General features: G+C 41.5%; 1 protein-coding gene across 1 annotated transcript; it reads left to right on the top strand.

The window, feature by feature from the left end:
- The first annotated feature begins 539 nt into the window (after positions 1-539).
- Positions 540-6,848, top strand: MGST1 (microsomal glutathione S-transferase 1). The gene is made up of 4 exons (XM_054281877.1): positions 540-620; positions 2,751-2,901; positions 3,710-3,804; positions 5,845-6,848. Exons 2-4 carry the CDS (start codon positions 2,776-2,778, stop codon positions 6,089-6,091), a joined length of 468 nt encoding a protein of 155 aa, XP_054137852.1. The 5' UTR covers positions 540-620; positions 2,751-2,775; the 3' UTR covers positions 6,092-6,848.
- Positions 6,849-11,169: the final 4,321 nt, after the last annotated feature.

The following is an 11,169-nucleotide window of genomic DNA, read 5'->3' as shown; positions in this document are numbered from 1 at the left end:
GATTGCATAATTCTTCCTGAACAACAAGGGGGAATCTCAGACACCAGGCTCCCTCCATTCATCACACTGTAGCACATTGGTATGAGAACTTTGTGGTCAGTTTCAGAGTTCCTTAATTTTCTGTTTCACTTTGTAAAGCAACATGATGCATTTCTATTGGAACAGCGCTGATGGCTTGGCAATACAAGCAGCTTGGCAATACAGGTTTAATTTTCTTGCCCTTTGGTAAAAGCTAAGGCCCACCAGAACAAGGGAGGGGATGAAGTAGTGAGACTTCCAGAGTAGCTTTGAGCCCTCTCGGGAATTTGCACAATCTCGGGACTTGGCTGTCACTACGAGTGCCTGTCTGGGTGACAGCCCTTGGCTTCCCGCTGTCCAAGGGTGTTCAGACCGCAGAGCTTTCCCTCGCTCGTTCTCACACGTTTTCCTTCTCCTCCTCCCAGCTTTGCCGCGCTCCGGGCCTGACCTGCCGCTCCCGCCCCGAGCCCGCGGGGCTCCGTGAGGGCGGCCCGGGCGGGACCCGCCTCCGCGGCCGGCGGGGCGAGGCGGGGCCGGGCCGGGCCGAGCCGCAGTGTCCGCCGGGGAGCAGCGGGGCTCGGATCGCCGCGGGCACGGCCGAGGTGCGGGCGCTGCGCAGGGCCCGGCGGGGCCTGAGCCCGCCCGGGTGCGGGAGGGCGGTGCGGGGAGCGCGGCGTGAGGGGCGACCCGGGGAGGCGGCATCTGCATGAGGGCCGGGCTAGGAAGGGAATGTGCAGCTGGATTGGGAGCGGAGCCTGCGGCCACACGGCGCTGGGAGAAGTCGCGTTTGGAACACGCACAAACAAGCGGCCCGGGTGGGCCCGTGGCGGCCCGCGGCCCCGGGACACGCGTGGCGGGGGCGGCGGGAGGGTCTGAGCCCGGCCATACCATTATTATTACCATTATTGTTATTACTACTACCCATATACATCAGGCTGTTTGTGACCGTAATGGGCATATCCCTTAAAACCCCGTGCTGTTTGCGTAGTTGGGGTTTGGTTTTGCAGTTTCTGCTGGCGCTGAAATCCCGGGTTTTTCGGAGCCCTTCCATTTTGTGCTGAAGGCAGGGCCTGGGCATGCCGGGAGCTCGGAGGGCAGCGAGGGGAGATGGATGAATGTGGTGAAGCTCCCAAAGTGTTGCTGAGCACTGTCCCATGCCCATGACTTGGCATCATCCTTGGCTGCATTTACAGCATAGTTTAGGGGAAAATGCTCTGGCGCCGTGGATTTACTTTATTTTTGTTGAGCGGAACGCTGTGTGCTTTTTGCTGTGATACAAAGTTAAGACTCGCAGGACAGTTCTGTTGTAACATGTTAACGAGATTGTTAAAATGAATGGGAACAATTACTGTCCATTTCTGAGAGGAGCCTTCGCCAAGCCGCTGTTTATCTTGGGAGCTGGACTGTAGTGAGAGAGGAGGGAGAGTTACAGTGAATTAATTTCCCAGGGTCTGCAGACCCTGTGCTGGGCCCCAAGGATAAAAGACGGAGCAGAATCTCATCACCACAGCAGGCAGGTCCAGGCAAGGCTTGTTTGAGCTTTGTTTTCAATGGGCAAACAGCTGCTTACCTCCATCCTGCCCACTTCCTCACCAAGGACACGCCTTCAGAGCAAGTCTTCCATCGTGCTCTTTGCTCATCAAGTTCCCCTTGTTTGGCAATAGCTGACTGTGCTGAAAGCGAGATGAGAGGTTGTTAAAAGTGTAATCAAGTGGATATTAACATTTTTATTACTATTGTTAAAATTATATTACAGGAAGTGAGTTAGTTGTAACAAAAAAAAAAAAAATCATTTATTTCGCTCTCTAGTGAAGCTAAGACATCCTAGTTGTATGGATTCCAATCACTAAATGCATGGTTGAAGCACTTGGTGAGGCAAAAGCCTGGGTCTGTGCAGGGCAAAAATTGAATGTGCACGGGGATGTGCTTTTTTTTCCACCTGCATTCACTCCTCAGCACCTCTTAACTTTCTGGTGTTGATAAAAGGTCCTGCCTCCATAGGATTGTGGATTTGGTACGGTCTCATTGGAAAGAGACTTCATTAGTTTAAACCTCCCATGATAAAAGCAGAAATAGTCCTCTCCTTTTTGTCATTACAACTTAATCTTTGCCTGTGAGTCATGCTAAAAGCAATTTTTAACAACAAGGTCTCAAAGGGGAAAAATGCATGTTCAACTCGGTTTGATCACAAGTTACTGCTGGGTAGGAAGATACTGGTTAGTTTGAAAGCTGAAGTGCAATTATAATTGTGTCATTTTACACACAAAAAAGGGTAGGCAATACTAATTTTTCTCTTTACATTTCATAGTTCATAGTATTGTCACATACTCCTCCTATCCTGGTAGCTGCTTAGGGAAATTTGCTAATTCAAATGAATTGGTCTAAAATCGGTCTAAATCCTTGTGTTATTTCAGAAGAGTACTAATTTCTGTAACTAAGTGTTGTTTCTGCAATTACATTAAATATTTTGGTGGTTTGTACTTTGACAGTTTAATAAGCATTATAATGGAAGCAAAATATTATAATTTATCATCTTAAGGTATTATATTATGCTGTTGTGAAAAAAAAAAGGGTAGAAAATTGCTTAGAAAGAAACTTTCCACAGTGGCAGAATCATGCTGTAATTGCGGTGATGCTAAAAAAACAAGGCTATTAGCACAATGTTTTTGTCAGAACTTTGGATTGCAATGATGGTTTTTTTTTTTTTTTAACTAACTTTTAATGTTTTTTAGAGGTCATCAGTGAGAAGGGGGAAAAATGGTGAAATCCACACAGTTAATTGACAATGAAGTCTTCAGGGCTTATGCTACTTACACAGGCATTGTTCTTCTGAAGATGATGCTAATGAGTCTGATAACAGCATACTTCAGGATCACAAGGAAGGTAATCTTTTGGAAATACTAGCTGGGAGAACAGACTGACATTTACATTGAAATACAGAGATATCACAGCTATTTATATATATTAATGCATCTCTAGAATTCTGAGGCTGAGGATATTTCACAAATAGGGATCAAGGCTGCCTTGGAAAGCAATCATGTAGCTCTCCTAAAATCAAAATATTTTCTTGACTTGTATCTGCCTTAGCAGTCCATAGAATGCATATGTTACTACATGTGTCAGCAGGGAGAAGTCAACTCTACATTGAGTCTGCACTGCCTGAATTAAATGTTGTTTTCAAGTAGTGTCTTGCAGTATTTTGAGGTAATAATGGGTCATGTAAGTGTAAGAATTTGTATCTAAGAGGAAAGGGAGACACTTTCTTGGTCATAAATGAGAATGGGAATAAGGATGTTGGATGCTGTTGCTGTGTAGGCTTCTGCAGAAGGAAGGGATCCAAAAGGACTTTCAGATAATTTGTCAGGAATGGTGAAAAAGAGACTTGAGAGCTTCCACCTTGTAGGTGCCCGTGTTCTGTCAGCCTACTGGGGTTACTGCAGGCTTGCTCATCTCACAAGTAGGCTTTATCTAAGTGCATAAATTGCATTGCATTAATTTGTCAGCATACAAATGCACAGGCTGGGCTCAAGAAAGCAGCAAACATTGTATTATTCCCTGTACTTTTAACTTCACGTAAGTTAAGTGAGATTATTGAGGCATTGGCAAAAATAGTGACCTTTACAGCAAGCTGCCTTGACTGGGTAAAACATTTTGGCTGCTAATGTCACTTGTGTGCTTGTGTTTGAAACAGGCATTTGTCAACCCAGAAGATACAGCATCATTTGGCAAAGGGGAGAGTGCTAAGAAATTCCTGAGGACTGATCCAGATGTTGAACGTGTACGCAGGTAATACACAAGAACCTGAAAAAGTTATTTTAAATAACAGAATAATATTAAATCAAGGAATTAATTCCACCCCATTCTCTGTCAAGCTCTGTGTGTGTTTCATGGTGCTTTATGTAGCAATCTAATACATTAATTAGTTTAAATGAATAAACCATTCCACATTCAAATGGTCTGTGTGCATTCCCAAAACAATAGGCCTCTGTCTGGTTATAATAGCTGACTCTTAGGTGGTGTCCTGTCTGCAAAATGGGCAAAATGGTGAGAACACTGTAAAATATGATCACAAGCTAGCTCATGGCAAAATTTTCTGTTTCCAAAATCCTACATTTTGGGATGCTATTTGATACACCTGTGCTAACAAGGAAAACTTTAATCAAATGCTTTCTATAGGATTGTTTCTTGATGAAGCTAAGTTTATTTCTATAGCAAAAACTTGAATGTCAGTGAACTCTTTTCGTTTAAGCCTCCATTAGGGAAGACCTTGAAAATATATACCAGTGCTGTTTTAAGAACACTGCATCCTTACAAATAATGGCTGTTGTTTCACAAAGCTTATTTCTGTATGCCTCATATGGATTAAAATCTCAGAAAGAAGACCCTAATCTAAGTGGGCCGTAAAGATGTTCTGCTCCTTCCTTTTCTGTCCCTGAGTTCAGGGAAGTTGTTGCTTGATTTCATGGGTGTTACATAAAAGTGGAAACTTTTATGGTGAGAGGTAGTTCCTTTCTCTTCGCAAATTGTAAGGGACCAGCTTAGTTGAGACTAACATTATAACCCATTTAATTCAAGTTGTTGTGGTAGAGAAATGACAACCAGCATGTAATTTTCACAGAATAGATTTTTAAAACACTAAATTTTCAAATTCTGTTTTGTGGAGTTTCTCAGACATCTCTAGACCTAGTAAGTAAGCTTGGTTCTAGTTACTATGTTGGTGTTGCAGCATCCATATTATCCTCCCAACTCCCAGTCTTAGTAGAAGTTTAATATATTTTCTCCTACAAGCTTCATGGCAACAGATAATGCCACATAAATTTAGCATGGCTTCTCTTTTGTATAAATGATTGCAATGTGTTCAGTTTGTGGAAAAAAAAAGATTTTTTTTTTCAAGAAAAAAAATTACTTTCTTCAGAGTACTTTTATGGGGAATGAGAATAAAAAAATCTGGAGGGCTATGTTTCCTTGTAATTATAAATATATTCTAAAAGCAGCTGCAAGACAATGCCATGACCTGATTCCAGTTGGCTCTGAAATTTGACATCATTAGTTAGGCTTAGACATTAGATTGTTTCAATCAGTAAATTGGGCTGGAAGTACAATTTATCTAAAGAGGTGAAGGGAGCTGGGAAGGTTTAGGAGGGGGTGTGAAAGAACACCTCAAGATATATGAGTTAATTCTCAACACATTTTTAGTAAATTATGGTTTCAAAATTTCAAACATTTTTGCAGCTATTTTAGTGCTCAAAGTGAAGAAAGTGAACGAAAAGCGTAACTGTCACACCTGTTAGATGTTCAAAAATAACCTTTTTCAAGATGATGGAACTTCATGAACATTTGATGAACATAGCAGCTCCTATGTAGGATATTTCATATTTTCTTTATGGACACCACAAACGATTTATGGGATTACAATAGTCCATCTGGGCCATGAACTGTAATAGCTTCAGCCAGCCCTTCAGTTAATTGAGAGAAGGTCCAAGAAAACAGCTGCCTCTTTTCTTCCCTGACTTTGCATTCTTGCACACCCAGGTGCGCTCAGATACCTCATGTAAGTCCTTAGTATTACCAAGATTCTGGGGAAAAACTAATACCTTTTATACAAAAGATCAGAAGCTTAAAAATGTGGGGTGCAGCAAGAGAGACCAGAGGGATGGCAGGTGAACATGCCAAAATTGTTTCAGTAATGAATCAGGTCCCCTCTGCAGAGGAAGCCAAGAGTTGTTGAATAGTAGCATGCTCTGAAGATGTTGAAAAATAATGAGGCTTGAAGTGGTTTATTCAACAAAAGACAACACTTTAAAATAACTTTGCTTCTTTCTCCAGAGGCCACCTGAATGACCTGGAAAACATTGTCCCGTTTGTTGGCATTGGACTGCTGTATGCTCTGAGCGGCCCTGAGCTCTCCACGGCCCTGCTGCACTTCAGGATCTTTGTGGGGGCTAGGATCTTTCACACTTTTGCATATTTGATCCCTCTTCCCCAGCCTGGCAGAGGTTTGTCTTGGGCAGTTGGCTACTCAGTGACCTTCTCCATGGCCTACAGAGTCCTGAAGACAGCGTGGCTCCTGTAGCAGAGCCGTAGCTCCCGTGTCCCCTTCAACATTCCACACAAAGTTCCCAGTGCTGTGCCATCGTGTCTTGAGTGAGCCAATGAGTCTTCCGTGCTAACTGGAATTCTTCTTTTCAACAAAAGCTTTTTGCTCCTGTTCAGAAGTGTTTCTTCTTTGGAGGAAAATAAAAGAATCCTTCTCCCTGTATTCCCTGTGCATGGGTTGCACTGCCAAATACTAGATTGGATGTTCCCTTTGCGATTTGTCAAGTGCTTACAATTCTAAACATGCCATGATGCTGTATTGATAGAGTGTTTGATAATTTTCTACAGATGCACTATTTTTGGCTGTAGCTCTGAAGTCTAAATCAATAAAGACAAGATTAAAAAAAAAAGCCTGTTTGTATTTTTGTTTTCATTTTGACTCTTCACACTGCAGCCAGCAAATAGCATGTCGCTATGTATCAGGAAGAGATTCCAATCATACAGTTCTTTGAAGAGAGCTTACCTTAATAATAAGATATAACCAGTAACGCTAGTCTTGTTGCAAAAAAATCTTTGATGAAAATGTTTGTATAATCCACTTTGGGATTAAAAAACCTAAACCATTGCAGCTCCATTTCTTTCAGTTGAATAGGTTAAAAAGAAAGAACATATTTGTGCTAAATTCTTTGGAGAAACTGGTAAAAATTTTAAGTAATTATTTTTGCTGGAATTCCTGCAAGTGTTCATTTTGTGACTGGATAAAGTAGAGACCCTTTGTAGAGGATTTTTTTTTTTTCTTTTTTGAATAAATTCAGCATAAAATGAATGACACTTGCAAATGTAGCTATCAAGTAATCCAGATGTACATATATAATTAGTTTGTGTGTCATACTGTCATAAATACGTTTCTGATATGAAGTTTTGCTCTTTGCTTACATCTTTCCATGATGTGTTAATTTGAAATACATTCTTTAAAGACTTTTCCTTGGCTTCTTTTTGTTTGGTTGGTTATTTTGGGGTTCTTTAGTTGCTCTGGCTTCAATAATAGCAGGAGATTTCAAGTGACCCAGAAAAGTCTTTACATGAAGTGTACTGGTCATTGAGAAGTTTTGAATGGTAAAAGTCAGGGCACAACACATTTGGTTTCCTTTCCTACCCCAGAAGCTGTGCCCATAAGGGAGATGGAGAGTTCTCACTGCTGCTTCCACATATCAAAGATTTTTTTCCTGCTTTTTGCAAGGGAGCAGTAATTGTACTGCAAGAAATAACACTGGAGGGCTTTCCTACCTACCCACAGTTGTGAGGTGGAGGTTGGTGCAGTGTTGTGTTAGGCTGCAAATCAGAAGGGTGGCAAGAGGAATGGGGAAGAATTCAGAGACACTGGTTTAATCCAAAGAAAGAGGGTTTTTATTGCAATTTAAGTGTTGAATCTTGTCTACCAAAGAGGAGAGGGTGGAACTTGAAATAAAGATGTTAATACTGATTTACCAAAAGTTAAATCTAACTAATGAGTAAAATAACAGAGCTGGATCTTCTAGAAGGAGGAGGATGAGAGGAGATGATGATTAAAATATTGAATACTGGGGAGCTTCAGTGGCTGCCATGGCAGAGTAAGCACACATCAGCACCTCTGGGTTAGCAGAGGCTCCAACAGGAAACATGGGCTTTTGTCTTTCTTCTGACACCACTTCCAACCTGTGCTGTTTTCCTCCTGTTCCTTCCTCTGCTAGGTTTTATGGGATCTTGAGAGCAGCTACCTTGGTATTGTTGTAACAGAGGCCAGCAGCTCTTCTGGTTTGAGAAGGAGCAGTGATGGAGGGTGAAGGAGTGAGGCTGCAGCCTGGAGCTGTGTCCCAAACCATGGTCAGTCATGGTCACAGCCTGCCAGCTCTCATCAGTCTGTGCCTACTCTGGATCCTTATATCATCACAACAGCTTCTAAAACTCTTTCCTCATTACTTCATGGCTTGCCTCTTCCTCCCAGCTCTGTGTCTTTCCATCCATCTTTCAGACAAAGGGAATGTAGCCACTGTGCTGAGGGCCCCATTTGTAATTCATCAGCAGAGCGAGCCCTCTCCAGCATGGAAAAGGCTCTTCAGACAAGCTTGGTTGTAATGCCAGGAGCAGCATTTTCAGCTCCTGTTGCATCAAGCGTCTGTACAGAAATCTCATTCCTGGAGACTGTCTTTAATTTTGTGATCTTATATTTGAAGTAAAACTGGTTTTAAATCACTTCCATTTGCTCAGTGGTTGCAAAGCCCAGAACGTACACTCGTATGTGCTGAGAAGTAGAAAAGATAACTGGAAACCCTTAGAAATACCTAGAGTGATTCAATATTATTCTGTGTTTCTCTTGCATTTATTTTAAACCTATATTTTATTTTCCTTTTGCTCCCACAAATACCATCTGTGCATCTGGGAGGGGTACGTGCTCAATCTGGGAAATGTGCCTTACCAGATTCCATCAAACGCCGACTGCCAGCTCCACAAAAACTCTGTTGGAGTGGTCCTTGTGCACAGCTCTTGCATTTCTCTGCTCCCTGCCCTGTGGAGGTGCATTGTGCCTGTTGTACAGCTGTAAATTTTGATATGTTGGTGTATTTCAGGGGAGATAGCAAAGGAGCAAGGGTGTGCTAGTTGAATTTATTGCTTGGCTAAACTGGATTTTCACCTTTTAAAACACGCACGTGGATTTCAGCCTGCTAGTATCAGGTCCTCTTGCAAAACCATGAAATGAAGTAACCTGTAACTGATGAAACAACTGAACTGTTATCAGCAGGTGGGCTCCCTTTGACCTGGTGAAAGTACAGAAAGGGCTGCTCCATGGGAGCCATGGAAAAGAGGTCAAACCATCACCTTCTATGCTTCATTTCTGTTTATTATGCCCCTTATTCCCACCACCAATCTTGGGAAACTGGAGAAACCACAGGGTTTCTTTTCTCTTCTCAATAATTCCTGGTATTTTGTGTTCTTCTCCAGGTATGTTTTGTATCTTTGAATTGGCTCTTAATAGTTAGCCATGAAGCACCTCAAAATGCCAGCTGACAGAACCTGGTTAGCTGAGTTCATCTCTGAGGGAAATTCATGGGCTGCTTTGTTTTCAGAAGTGGGAACCTGAGCAATTCCTCAGTTTAGTTTTTGTTTGTGTGGGTAACTCCTTAAAAGCCTTTGGGCAAAATGACTCTGTGCTGGTTTTCCTGGCTGCAGACACATGCACTGAAGGCACAGAATTGTTGGAAGAGATCATGACTGGTGAAGAGCTCTGAGCTAGGACTTGCTGTTTAATCATGACTTTTTGTCCTGTCACAATGAAGAATGTGTTTAAAACTATAAATGATACATTAAACATTTCCTGGAATTTTCAGACACGAGTGTGTGTCTGAGCTTCACCGCCTTCAAGGTATTTATTTCAAGAAGCTGGGTCAATGCTTCTGTAAGTGATAGAATTGCTTGTCATCAAAATACAGAAGAAGAAAAGCCTGGGCTCTTAACTCAAATCACTTTGGGGTTTGGAAAAATTCTATTTACCTGAAACTGATTATTGCTTAGCTGTGTCTATTTCTAGTTATTTACAGAAACGAATTCAATCTAAATTTTTCATGGAAAATGCTTGTAATGTATATCTTTTCTAAGAGCAAAAAATAAAAAGCATAACTTTTAGAATACTGCTTTTAAAATGTTGCCTGTCATTATTCTAGCTAATGGAGTTTTCATTTCAAGGTTGAAGATTAAGAAGAACTTTTCTCTTTTCCAAATGTTGTCCTGGCAACTGAGATGGCACCAAGTGTTCTCTGAAAGGTTCTATTGACATGTGTTAAAATAGTCTCATGATTAAATATCTCTGGCTGTTGGACACTTAGAAATCTAATACTTCTTTGTGATACACTTTAAGTGATAGTCAGGCTTCCAAATCTTGGCCAGTGACTCCCACTCATAGATTCTGAAGGCTCAAATAGATCATTAGCTCCTTCAGCCTGACCTCTAGTGGAAAAGAAGCCATGGGATGGCTGCCCTTCTGCTGAGGGTAGTTCAGTCACAGCATGACTTCCAGAAAGGTGTGTGATCCCCATTCAGAGGCTTTGGAAAACAGGCATTGATTCACTCTTTTCTGTCACATAGGTTCTCCCTGGTGTATATGTACACTAAACTTAGGCTTTAAGCATAAGATAGTTTGGTTTTGTTGCTGTTTTTGTGGGGGTTTTGGTGGGTTTTTTTTGTTTTGGCCTTTTTTTTTTTTTTTTTTTTTTTTAATCAAGGCAGCTCTTACATTATTGCAGTGCAAGGTGGAGTATGAAATATTTTAATCATGGATTTTCCTCCTACAAAGCACTCTGCTCTAATTTAGCTGTACCATATAATTTCCACAACTGAATGCTTTTACCAGGTGTAAATGTAATGCTTTTACTCTTTGCTGGTAGGCCCTGGTGTGTATCACCACTGACAGCATCATTCTTTTATATTTTGTTCTCATATGTGGGAGAACTTGGAGGGAGCTTAAGAAGAGGAAGTTCCAAGGAACCTGTCTTTTTACTACCAAAAAAAGAGACAAAAACAAGACTGTCTCATGGGTACTGCTTGTCCTGTGAGGGGGAATAAATTCAGAAGGTAGTGTCAGTCCTGTAGAAAAAATGAGGAGAAAAAGGAAAAGAGAGAACTGAAAGGAAGGAAATGATAGCTTAGAACAGCATCAAGGAGCAAACTGGATGAAGACTGGTAGATGAAGTGTGGTAAGAGAGGCAGGTATCCTTCTACTTTATAAAAATGCTTTACTATCTCTTTGAAACAAATTCATTTTTAAGAATGCTTTCCTACGTGTATCCAGTCATTAAATATCTGCAAAAAGAATTATAAATACCTCAGATCAGGATGGAGAAGACCCATGTGTAGCTAATTCTGTTAATCAATTGCCTTAAGGCACCTGTAGTGCACAGACCACTGCAGTGGGAGATGGCTCTTGACATTGTGTGACTAAAAAACTGCCCCCAAAATAACCTCACACCTGCAACAGAGAAAGGATGATTATTTCCTTTTTGCCTGGAAAGTCTTATATGGCACTTGCTTTCAAATTTACATCAAACAATTCCTTTTTACTACAATGCTTGCATGGAAACCAGA

Source organism: Melozone crissalis, unplaced genomic scaffold (assembly GCF_028551555.1).
Source record: "Melozone crissalis strain CALT ecotype California unplaced genomic scaffold, PUWL_Pcris_2 ptg000033l_1, whole genome shotgun sequence".
In the NCBI taxonomy this organism is placed as follows: Eukaryota; Metazoa; Chordata; class Aves; order Passeriformes; family Passerellidae; genus Melozone; species Melozone crissalis.
This window is presented reverse-complemented; position numbering and strand designations above follow the sequence as displayed.